Raw genomic sequence first — 13,243 nt, forward strand, 5'->3', positions numbered from 1 at the left:
AAAGATGTGCCAAATTCAGATTAGAGGCAAGTCTTGGAAAACGCGTCAAAAAATGATGAATAGAAATCTGTTAGGACAGTGGGAGAAAATGTTCCATACAAAAGGAATGACAGGTACAAAATTGCAGCTGTAAAAGTGCAGCTATTGCTTGAAAATGTTGTTTTGATGAGGCTGTCTGAAACAGGTTTTAGAAGCTCAAGCTCCAGAATCAGAAAGATTGTGGTCAAATCCCTGTTCTGCCACTTCTAGCTGTGTGACTTCGGGTAGCTGATGTGAGCTCCCTGGACCTCAGTTTCCCCATCTATAACATAGTATAATATGGAGCTAATTATGGAACCTACACCAGGGAACTATTCCGAGGATTAAATAATATTAGTAATGCAAAGTGTTCAGCCTAGTGTCCAGCACCCTTGTTACTAACTACCAATTGTTATTCTGAGAAATATTCTGAGAGGAGATGATTTTGGAAGGATTTATGAGAGGTAAACAGGTGTAGAAGGAGAGCTAGTAGAGATGGGGGCAGGGACGGCATATTCATGTGCAATAACTGTGTGACAGGAGACACAGCCTATACTGTTAGTGCCTAAAGGACAAGGCACTGGACAATACTTTATGCCATGCTAATAAGATTAGAATTTCTTCTGTACACAATTGACAGTTTTTGAATTACTTTAAAGACCAGAGGGACTTAATGGTTGCTCTATTTTAGGTGTTCTGAAGGGTAGGTTTAAAGGGACAAGACTAAGATGAAAAGCTAGTTAGGAGGGTTTAAAGAGTTGTAGGGAGTTGAAACCTGTATGACCAAGTGTCCCCTGGATTTAGCAACATGGGCAATGTCAGTGACTCAGGCAAGAGCAGGCCCTCTGGGACCCTGAGACAGAGAGGGTGTCAGGGAGGGGCAAGCACTGTTGATGGCAAGCGTGGCCCTCCCCTTCAGGAAGCAAGCTTGGTAAGCAAAGGACCCAGGATCAGGAGAAACGCTTGCTTCTATTTTCATTTTCATGTTTACAATCAAGAGTCTTGAGAAAATAAACCAATCAACCCAGTGAAGGGCAGGAACTCGGAGAGAGCGGGAAAGGCTGCGTGGTCCCAGGCAGCGGGGACAGGGCGCTCCAGGGCGCCTGCGAGGCGTCCCCTTTGTCTAGCCGGAGCCCTCAGAGGAGCTGACTTCCCGTGGAGATGGCAGAGACAGTGGAATGGGGACAGCTCTGGAGTCATAGCACATTTCCCTGAGTCATTCTAGTCACAGGCAGTATGCTGTCTCGCGTATAGATCTGGCATTTATATGAAAGAGCGAAGATCCTCATTTTTCATTTGAGAACACTGAAATCCAAGGTGGTTAAGAGATTATAAAACTGAACAAAATTTTAAACCTAGGTCTTCTAATTTATTTATTTTTAGTAGCTTTACAGTTTTGCTTAGACTATGCTATCTCCTATGCTTTCTAAATAAAAAAAAGACAATTATGTGTGTGAGCAAATACTATATATATACACACACATATATATTCTGAATTTCCTTTGGTATGGGCTTTTTCCTATTTCAGAATATTCATCTCATAAAAAGAACCAAGTATCTAATTTACACGGAACTCTAATATAATTTTATCTGACGTAAAGTAAAAAAATGCATTTTTTTAATCATGCTTCTATGACTCAGTAAATTCCCTGATGGAAACAACTGTGTCTCAGTTGAATAACAAAAGAGAGATATGGTGTAAAATAGAGGTGTTCAGGCCTAGAAGAGAAAAACTTACAAACGCAATCTTTATCACCAATCTCTCCAAGAAATAATTAATTCCATTAATGGAATTTTAAAGGGCAATAATGTAAGGAAAATGTATCCATTCAACATGATTATTCTAGTTTTTGAGTAGGTTTTTTTTTCTCTCTCACTAATTTTTTTTTTTTTTAATTTTATTTTGTCGATATACATTGTGGCTGATTATTGCTCCCCATCACCAAAACCTCCCTCCCTCCTCCCTTCCCCCCTCCCCCCAACAATGTCCTTTCTGTTTGCTTGTTGTATCAACTTCAAATAATTGTGGTTGTTATATCTTCTCCCCCCCCCCCGGTTTGTGTGTGTGTGTGTGTGTGTGTGTGTGTGTGTGTGTGTGTGTGTGTGTGTGTGTGAATTTATATATTAATTTTTAGCTCCCAACAATAAGTGAGAACATGTGGTATTTCTCTTTCTGTGCCTGACTTGTTTCACTTCATATAATTCTCTCAAGGTCCATCCATGTTGTTGCAAATGGCAGTATTTCATTCGTTTTTACAGCTGAGTAGTATTCCATTGTGTAGATATACCACATTTTCCGTATCCACTCATCTGATGATGGGCATTTGGGCTGGTTCCAACTCTTGGCTATTGTAAAGAGTGCTGCGATAAACATTGGGGAACAGGTATACCTTCGACTTGATGATTTCCATTCCTCTGGGTATATTCCCAACAGTGGGATAGCTGGGTCATATGGTAGATCTATCTGCAATTGTTTGAGGAACCTCCATACCATTTTCCATAGAGGCTGCACCATTTTGCAGTCCCACCAACAATGTATGAGAGTTCCTTTTTCTCCGCAGCCTCGCCAGCATTTATCGTTCATAGTCTTACTAGATCCGTACCTCTCACCGTATACTAAAATCAACTCAAAATGGATTAAGGATTTAAATATACACCCTGAAACAATAAAACTTCTTAAAGAAAACATAGGAGAAACACTTCAAGAAATAGGACTGGGCACAGACTTCATGAATACGACCCCAAAAGCACGGGCAACCAAAGGAAAAATAAACAAATGGGATTATATCAAACTAAAAAGCTTCTGCACAGCAAAAGAAACAATTAACAGAGTTAAAAGACAACCAACAGAGTGGGAGAAAATATTTGCAAAATATACATCTGACAAAGGATTAATATCCAGAATATATAAGGAACTCAAACAACTTTACAAGAAGAAAACAAGCAACCCAATTAAAAAATGGGCAAAAGAGCTAAGTAGGCATTTCTCTAAGGAAGATATACAAATGGCCAACAGACCTATGAAAAAATGCTCAACATCACTCAGCATCCGGGAAATGCAAATCAAAACCACATTGAGATACCATCTAACCCCAGTTAGGATGGCTAAAATCTCTCTCACTAATTTTATTGGAGTTGTCACTAGCTTAGCTTTGTTGCAAATATTATTCACATCGTTGCACAAAGTAACCTTCTGAAGGACATTTAAAGCTTGTCAGATCTTAAGTGTTGTGATAAGAGCATGAAAGTAAACATTTCATACACACTTCAGGGATGTCATGAGGTGGTGTAAATGCCACAGCTCTTCCTAAGTGCTCTGCTGGTCTCCAAAACCAGCAAGCACACAACTTTATTCCCCAGTGCACCAGCTCCTTCAAAAACATGGTTCCTCACTCCACTTACTTAAGAGGCATGCTGATCTGTAAAGAGATGTAGGAAAGGAAACACCACATGTAATTAATTCGCAAATGTTATGAAATTACTTCGAACATTTCAGGGTGCCAGATGTCATATAAAAATGTTGCTTTTATGGCCCAAAGACTAGCCAAGAAATGAGCCTTCCAATTTACATTGGTGACTTGCGTTGATGTGCCTAAGTAATCAAAACTCCAATCTGACCTTGGAAATACCCAATTTATTAAAGATTTCTGTAAAGGGGGAGAAATGAGTGAGTTAAACACTTTTTAAAGGAAACATTTTAAAAGTGTGTAGTATTGCTGTCTTGCAATCACATGAGCTGACTTCCCTGAGCTCACAGCAGAAAAGAAAAGTTCCTCCCCTCGAAGAAACTCTTTACTGGATTCAACGAGCTGGTGAGGGGTATTTTTATATTTGTATATCAAGGTTTTATAATATGAGGATATTATTAAAAACTAACATGCGTGGTCATTACTCCAAATATGCCATCTGTTTTGACCCAGAAACATGCACTTTGGGTTGTAAAATTAAATATACAAATCAGCAAGAGAAACTCCCTTGAAAAATAATAGTTTATGCTTTTGGAAGACTCTATATTCTGAATTGCTTTGTCATGCACAGATGCTGAAAAGCCAGCAAAAGCACTTGTGTATAAAGAAGTAAAGAGAATTCAGCTTAATTTACCCATAACAAAGAGGAAACTCCTTTCTTCAATGGAACATAATGTGGTTGCTTTTCACATATTGAACAACAAAAAACATTCTTCGGTTACGTTAACTCATAAATCTAGGCACATTTTCTAAACTAGCATGGACTTGATCTTAAAGTGGAAATCTTCCCCAAGTCTGAAAGCTTTTTAAATTGTTTTCTTTTAGAAAAGCACACACAAAAAAATTACAAAAATATATATATATATATTTAATGTAGTCCTTCAATTCAGTTATTTGTTGCATCATTCAGAAAGGAACTGAACCTGAATAATGTTTGAATATTTTAACAGAAGAAAGCACAGGCTGAAATATGGAAGATTTAAGCGATGAGGCAGAGCAGGGGTTGTGTGTCACGCAGAGCAATTACACCCAAACCCTCTGGAGAGGCACAAGGAATGATATCTCAGCGAGACAGTTGCTGAGCCACAGAATAGCACTGAGCTTAGATGATTTATATTTTTTAAAGCCCAAGGTTTGAAATTTGTTTCTTTGATTCTATTTTCTTTTTTGCAAATGTGTTTTTTCTTTTAAACGTGTGAACCTGTTACAAAGCTATCGTCTGATCTATCCGTGGCAGTCAGACTTCATGCTCAGTTGAAGCCATTATAAACTCCTTCCTTTGTACTGTTCTTTACATTAGGTTTTTCAACACAGAGAATAAAATCTTAGGATTCTCTGCACTATGTTCCTTCCCTTCAAGAATTTTGATCTTTGAAACATTTTTTTAAATGGGCATTTACAATTATAATTACTTTGTGTTAAAAGGTCTGCTTTTTTGGTGTATGATGATGATTTTAAATTCATATCCAGTTCTTATAATCTATATTATTCATTCATTTGCATCGAAGTAAATTTAAACTTAGAAAATCTGTGCTTAAATACATGAAGGGGAAAGAATTTGGATAAAAGGTAGAAATCCATTTTATTATATTTTTAAAAAACTTTAAGAGGCTTCAAAGTACCATGAAGTACTCTTGAGTTTGCTGGTTACCTCCTCCCCCTGGCCCATCCCCCCCCCACACACACGCCTGCTGTCATCTTCCTCCCCCTTGATTCTTCTCTGTGTGTATCTTGGTCAGGATCACAGACTGGGAAAGGAAAAATAGTCGAATTTATGGTGATTGACAGTAATGAAGTTAGAACGATTTTGTTCAACTGCATCTTTTGATCCCTTTGTTAAACTTTTTGCTGAACAGTAATACAAGTATACAAGGCTGCCCAGTTAGCTCAGTTGGTTGGAGCATGGTGCTGATAACCCCAAGGTCCAGGGTTTGATCCCTGTATCAGCCAGCTGCAAAAAAAAAAAAAAAAAAAGAGGAAAAAAATATGAGTATACGTATAGAATGAGTCATTTTGTGAATTTTTACAAACTGAATACACTCAGCATCCAGATCAAGAAATATTGACTGTACCTTATTAGCCTCTCTCCACACACTCTTCCAGTCACTACCCTTCACTCCCGCCCCAGGGCAGCCACTCTGCTGACACTTAGCATAGAATGACGTTGCCTGTTTTACTTAATACAAATGGAATCATTTGCTATGTACTCTTTTGTTTTGTCTGGCTTCCTTCACTCAACATTATGTTGTGAAATTCACGCACATTCTTGGGTTGAGATGTAGTTCACGCATTCATATGTTTAAATAAGCCATAATTTATTTTTCCATTCAACTGCTGATAGGCATTTGGATAGTTCCCCATTTGGGATTCTTGCCAGTCGCACTGCTGTGGGCACACAGGGCGCGGCTGACATGTGGGTGCTCACACATTTCTGGCAGGTGGACACCTGGGAGAGGATTTTCAGGGCCCTGGGTGTGTTCATTGGTGGTCGATGCTCCTTACCTGTTAACAACAGAAAAGAGCAGGTGAGGATTGCTGTTCAGAAACAGACCCCCTCCTGCTCGTAGGAGATTCAGTCCAGTGCCTCCGCAGTGAGATCTGATCTTTCTGCCATTCAATCAGCCATTCATCCTTACTTTAACTCACCCTTCTGCACATTTATAGAGAAATATTTAAGAAGAGTATTTGCAGAGTTGTGAAGAACCTTCTGAGTCACCAGAAAGAGCTTCTCATTTGCTTTTTGTAGTTTTACAATGAAATGACCAACTCAAGCTGAGTTCTAATTCATTTATTCACAAACATTTATTTTATTTCTACTCTCTAGAAGGAGCTATAAAAGTAAATTTAAAAATGGAATCTTGTTCCGAAGACAGCTTTGGGGAGTATAAATATCTCTAATGCAAATTAGAATGGAATGAGTTTCATTTTTAAAACATGTATGTAAGGTGACTACTTTTTAATATTGGTAGCCTACATATGTTATACATTATATTCTAGGGTGATGGTTAAATATAACTTGCTATTTCTCCCGTATGTCCCTTTATAAAATTTTATGTCCAAACATTCATTAGTTCATCAATGACAAACATCAGTTCAGGTTAAACACCACAAAAGTCTAATTTTATTCTATTTTGTGAATCTAGGGGCACCTAAACTCCACACCAACAAATTTATTCAATCCATAAATAGATATTTTATGCTTATCTCCTTACCCTTCGGGATACTCCTAAAATCCCTTTTTTTAAATTTCCCAGTTGTCTGCTAGAGAGTTTAGTGCTGCCACCTGTTCTGTATAACTATTCATTCAGTGAATATTTGCTTAGCTTACTTTGTGCCAACTGTTGTACCAGGCACTGGATATGGGACAATGAACAAAATCCCACATGGTCCCTGTCCTTACAGGGTGGAGAGTCTCAGGGAAAAGAGAGACATTGTTCAAGTGGCCATACAATATAATTTCAAACAATGTGTGTAGTGGGTTTAATAGTGTCCCCCCAAAATTCATGTGCAGCCAGAGCCTCAGAATGAGACCATATTTGGAAACTGGGTCTTTGCAGAGGTAATCAATTAAGTTAATCATTCTGGATTAGGGTGGGTCTAATGTTTGGTGTCTTTATAAGAGAAAGGCGAGGGAGATTTTGACACGGAGACAAAGAAACACACAGGGACGAAGGCCATGTGATGACAGAGACAGAGGTGGAATGCCACAGCTCCTGGCCAAGGGACAGGAACACCAGGGACTGTGAGAATCAACAGGGAAACACTCTCCCCCAGAACCTTCAGAGGGAGCGGGACCTTGCTGACACCTTGATTTTGGACTTCTAGTCTCCAGAATACTGAGAGAATACATTTCCGTTGTTTTAATACACAGTCTGTTGTAATTTGTTATAGCAGTCCTAGGAAACTAATGCAACGGATATTAGGTTGAGCCATAAGAAACTGGCAGTTTCTGACTGCTCTCACCCACACAAGCAGTAATATTATATGGTTCAACCTCACGTGCTAGGAGCTTGCAAGAGTAAGACTTCATTGACCAGAGAGAGCTTCCTTGTGGAATTTCTAGTGGAAAGGAAATCTGGAGAACAAGTAGAAGTTAATGAGGTTGAATAGAGAAAGAAGAAAAGAGCCCCCAGCAGAGGGGACAAAAGTCCTGAGGCACAAGGTCCAGACACTTTTGAGGAACTGAGAGAGAAAGTGACTGGGACATGGGGCAGGTGCAGGGCAAACTGAGGCTGGACAGAGAGAAAGGGGCAAAAATGGGCCTCAGAGCCTGGATTAAAGCCTTAGATTTTTGTTTTAAGAGCAGTGGAATACCACTGACAGGTTTTAAACCAGAAAGCGAGAAGATGACCGTAACCACAGAATGGAGAACCAGTTAGCTGGGAGTCTGTTCCAGGGAGTGCAGGAGACCAGGTGGTCTCTTCGGCCAGGAAGGCACGGTGGGGATGGAGGGAGGGGCAGCTGAGAGGTTTCTAGGAAAGAGCTCCGTGTTTCATTTCAGTGATGTGTCCCGATTAATATACCACCAGTCCTTGTTCTCCTTGGAGACACTGAATTCTCATGAAATGTACATGCCAGTCCTGGTGCCTCCAGGGCCCTAGTAGTTATTAACACAGTCATGCGGAGCCATGCTGCTGCCCAGGAGTCTCTTGAGGTAGAGAGAGAGCTTTCGATCTTTTTCTTATTTCTCCCTGTGCTCCTCGGCCTGTGTTCTCAAGCACTGTGTTCGTATCTCTGCCAGAGGAACCGTCACATTCTGTTGTCATTGCCTGTTGATAGAACTGTCCACCCAGTTGTAATGTGGGCTGGATAAGGGTGCGTGCAGTGACTTAATTATTTTTATATCCCCGGGACTTAGCATGGAAGTTGGCCCATAGGATTTGATTTATAAATGACAGCATCAGTAAGTTAATAAATGAGTCTGCAATGGCACAAATTCACACATACCTTATTTCTGCTTTATCTGATCAGCCTGTCCTTGGCCTGATGTAACTGCCTTACTCTCTAGACTGATTTAATAAGTTAACTGCTTTTTGTATTTCTGTGTGCTCTGCTTACCATAGATGACTATTTTTCTACTAGTTGTACCAACTTTTAGAAAACAAGTCTCTTCCTTGTAAATCATAAATCTCTTTATGTATGGAGTCTTTTTACTGACTGCCCATATCTCATGGAGATGCTAGTAGTTTTGTGCCTTTGGGAGCTAATTCTTTGTCATTGTCATCATCATAATCATCCAATTATTGAGAACGTGCCATTCTGCACGCATGACTGCTGAGCACTCCACTTGGGGACGGAAGAGGGCAGGGAACAGGGACGCTCCTCTAAATTAGATCATCATGTAAGACAGGAACCCGGGGCTACCCACAAAATTAAATAAGGCATGCACACAGCTAAGGTAAAATGCTTCTGTTACAGAAAACAAAAATGTAAGAGAAGTTTCTGTAGCAGAATGAGAAAATCAGAAATCAGAAAATCAGCTCACAACCAGTTGGACAACTGAGCCATCTGTTGGGTTGAAACTGGCACGATCCTCAGAAGGCCACCCTGACGTTCTCTCTGGCCACTTTGTCCACCCACATGTGGGTAGGAGGGAAGAGTTGCTCCTGTCTTCCTGCTGTAAAACTCTCTCAGCCTCCAATACTAATCTTTCCACAACCCGAAGACAAATTGTAATCAGGAAATAAAAACAGACCCAATAAGGGGATATGAAGCTGTTGGATTTTGCAACATGCCTCCCGAACCCCTCCCAAAAGGCCGCCTGAAATAAATATATTCTTTGAACGGGATCAGTGTGGGAAAATGAAGCTCAGAAAGCCGGGGCATAGGACGGTTTGCTAGACCACGTGCAGAGGTTAGCTCCAGTCTGTGGAGGGGTCCCAGAGAAGGGAGCAGCGAATAGAAGGGGGCTCCCCAGAGAAGTCAGCAGCGGGGGGGTAGAAGAGAGGGTCGGAGGGGGCAGAGTGGGTTCCTCCTGCCAAAATCCATCCTCATTTCTCCTTAGTTCAGCAGCGGTCACCTTTGTGATGTTAAACTTCAGCCTCCCCGAAAGCCAATTTGCAGAAACTCGTATAAATGTCCAATCTTAACTAGATAAATAAAGCCATTTGCTTGCCATTTCCCACAAAGGTATTTTATGGCACTTAAATTAATAACTCCCAAGTACCTTTACAAATAGAAAACTCTTGCTTTAGGAATCAAATGTGCTGTTTCTATTTTGAGCTTTTCTTTTTTAATCTACTAGACTATGTGACTAATTTTCTTGACATTTCCTCTTTCAAAATATTACCCCTTAGCATGATTCCGTGGTTTATTTTTTTTTATTCTTTTGATTTTTAATTCTATAATGTATATGTAAAACAAAAATTTTATTGTTTAAATTTGAGTGATATATCAATAATAAAAAAATGAAAAGAGGCTTATCTGAAGTAATAAAATAACAAAGTTCTTTTATTTATTTTTTTTTCCTGGTTTAGTTTTTTTTATTATCAAGTTTTATTCTTGTTTTGTTTCCGGTAACAATGTTTTCCCGCACATAGAGCAGAACTGTGTGTGGCAGGCAAGAGAAAGGTAGTCGGTAGGTCTTTGCTGCCATCTACTGGTTCTCCATGTAATTAGTTATTGTTGCTTCTATTTGAGAAATCGAATTTTCTATAATATATAGTACTATAGGTTCCTTTTTCTTCTATTTCCTTCTTTAGTTAAAGCAAAGTGAAGCAAATGCAGACACCAAAGAAAAGCTCCCTTTGCGCCTGCGAATCTTTGAGAAATTTCCAAACAGACCACAAATGGTGAAAATTTCAAAGCTTCCTTCAGATTTTACAGTTCCTAAAATCAGGTATTAAAGTATCTCTTTAATTGTATATCTCAAACGCATTGAAAGATTCATATTACATATGATTCAGTCCTTCTTTAAAACTTATATGTGGGTGGGATTTTTTTCTATTTTAAAGTTATCATCCATATTTCTACTCTCTCTACCTCTGTTTTAAAAACCATTAACCCCTTTATACACTATATTCAGAGAAGAGTCATTTTACAACTGTACTAGCTTAGGCAAAGGCTACTTCCCACTCTGGGATGACCTCTCAGGGATTTGACTTCCCAGGTAGCTGGTGAACATGTTGGTTGTTGCGGGAATGTTGGATAGATGCCACCCTCTGACCCTCAACCATGTAGATAAAATCTGTGGCCCTTTTATTTGCAAGTAGAGAAAACACCACAAGCCAGGTTTGTGCCCCACTACAGACTTTAGCTCAGTTGGCTAGAGTGCAGTGTTACAACACCAGGTTCAAGGATTCGAATCCCCATAAAGGCCAACTGGAAAAAATGAAAATTAAAAAATACAGCCTTTGTTTAGACTGCCATGTCTGGTAATGATATTATCTGTCTCACCTCTTACAAGAAGAACTGTGGCATTTTCCATGCATACTAATTTGATTTTCTACCCCTTTTGACCTCCGGTCAATTAAGTGCATAGAAGATGCTTTAAAACACCTGTTTTTAATAATAAAAGGAAATTTTTCCAGTTATAGCTCAAAAAAATTACCAACACAATCAGAATAATGTGAGCATTTTTACTTAACTAGTTTTAAAAATAATTCTAGGGGGAGGAGTAACAAAAGTATGAGACTGGATATGGTGCCATAATATTTGAAATTCAGATAGAAATGTATTTGCATTTCTGATTTTTTTTTAAGAATTTGGTTATTTTAAGGGATGTCACTTGAATTTTCACCATGCTTTGGACATCAGATAAGTCAGTTTCTTTTGAGTCTTTAAATATAATATTACTTTTCAAGGATTCTTATGATGAATGGAAGTTTAGAGAGATTAACTAGTTCTTCCAAGTCTTAGAGGAGGAAAAAAGTATCTTATTACCTCAATAGGATTTTTTAAAATGCTATCAATTACTATACATCATTGCTTAAAAATTTCAGAGACATTAAAACAGGAGTCACTGGGGATTCAGAAAGCTTTCTCTAAATTAATTATTTTGGTAATTAAATATAAATACCACTCTTGGTACTTGTCCTGTTTTCTATGATCTTTTATCACTGTTTTATCTCAAGCGAACACATCATTGTAAAATGCTGTCACTTGCTCTATTTCAATAATAATGCTTGATGCATGTATATTTCATTTGCAAAGGGAAAGTTTTATGAAGCAGTTTATCGATCGCCAGCAACAGGACTCCTGCTGCCTCTTGAGAAGCCTCCCTTCCGCCTCTTCCTCCTGCGATCACGCCAAACGGTCAGCAATCGAAGACAACAAGTACATTGACCAAAAAGTAAGAACCACTGTCTCAACTATCCAAATTTTTTTAAGGTTAGAGAAAAGAGCCACAGAACTGTTTAGGGTCCTGGAATCCAATGTCCCCAGAGAATAATGAAGAAAATTATTTCCCAAGCCATCATTAAACCAAACATTATTAATTTTATAAATTTAAGTTCTGCGTTTCTGCAGGTCAGCTTTGGAGGAACATGTGGCAGTTGTGTGACTTTGAACACACTGAGAGCCTCCAAAACCTTTATGTTCTCATGTGCAGAATGAAGGGCTCAGATCTCCAAGGTTCAGTCCAGGTTTTACCATGGCCTGTCTGTTGCCTTCTGTGAGTGAACATGCTTATGGACAGTTATTACTTCATGGAGAATAACCAGAGCAGGTTTCTCTAAAATCAGTCAAAATAACTGCCATTTATTGAATGCTTAGTCTGTGGCAGGAATGATCTCTATAATCTCTAGGTGCATTATCTTATTTATGTTCTAGTTTACCTATTTCTCTATCATTTGAAAAGTAGATAGGGATTTTTCCCCACTCAGATTCTACATTAAAATATCATTAGGGAACCACATGCATATAAAGCAAATTCAGTTAATAATTTTAAAGAAATGTAATTTTCCATTTATTCACTTTGAAAAATGACAGAAGAAATAAAATGTTTTGTCTAGGTGCAACAAGTAAATATATTAACACACACATAAATTCATGTATGAGTGTGTGTGTATGTTATGTATATTATAGAACAAGCTGATATATATATTTATCAGTTCTATAATATAATAAATATGAGTTCAGTAGTATAATCAGCTGGAAAATGAAAGATCAATAACAGTTTGTAAAAGAGGTTAGAGTTGCAAAAGCTTCTAATTCACTTACAAATATTTCACCTTGAAATTCCTAGCTTACTTTTTATTGCCTTTAATAGCTACCACCCTTTTTTTTGCTTATAATGAAATCCATATTCCTCTATTGTCATGTGAAAATAAAATACCAACTCTTTCACCCTCCATTTTTCTCTTCATTCTTCGCCACCCCACAGGGTGAGACATTAGAGGCCCCACCCCCTCCCCAAATGAAACACCTCTATGTCTCCCTTTACCTCTCCCCCAATGCCTGGGGCTCTGCTGTCATTTGGTCATTTTGTTCTACATTATTATGATAATAATTTTCTTTGCACTATGTCTCTTCTTTATCAGGGTTTTTCATTGATTTATTTTCTTTCAGTCATCTACATATGTTATTCTTCTATCTTATAGAACCCAGGACTGTAGATGGCAAGCCCGATGCCAAAGTTATTTATTTATTTATTTTTTTCATTTTAAAGTAATTTGGTTTTTGTTTGGTAGATTTGGTTTTCTAGTTTCTTTCGGGAAGCTTGTAAGATTTTTTCTGTATCCTTAGAGTTCAGAAACTTTACCAGAATAGACCTTGTATGTCTTTTCTCATCAGAACTGCTCAAACTGGGGAGTCTTTTC

General features: G+C 38.5%; 1 protein-coding gene across 2 annotated transcripts in view; it reads left to right on the forward strand.

Moving 5' to 3' along the window:
• NALCN (sodium leak channel, non-selective) overlaps positions 1-13,243 on the forward strand; it is a 304,715-nt gene that overhangs the window by 216,653 nt on the left and 74,819 nt on the right. For both annotated transcript variants that reach the window (XM_063102662.1, XM_063102664.1), the window contains 2 exons: positions 10,187-10,323; positions 11,637-11,775. In XM_063102662.1, the coding sequence (XP_062958732.1) occupies positions 10,187-10,323; positions 11,637-11,775 (276 nt within the window). The remainder of the gene's footprint in view (positions 1-10,186; positions 10,324-11,636; positions 11,776-13,243) is intronic.

Source organism: Cynocephalus volans, chromosome 7, assembly GCF_027409185.1.
Source record: "Cynocephalus volans isolate mCynVol1 chromosome 7, mCynVol1.pri, whole genome shotgun sequence".
In the NCBI taxonomy this organism is placed as follows: domain Eukaryota; kingdom Metazoa; phylum Chordata; class Mammalia; order Dermoptera; family Cynocephalidae; genus Cynocephalus; species Cynocephalus volans.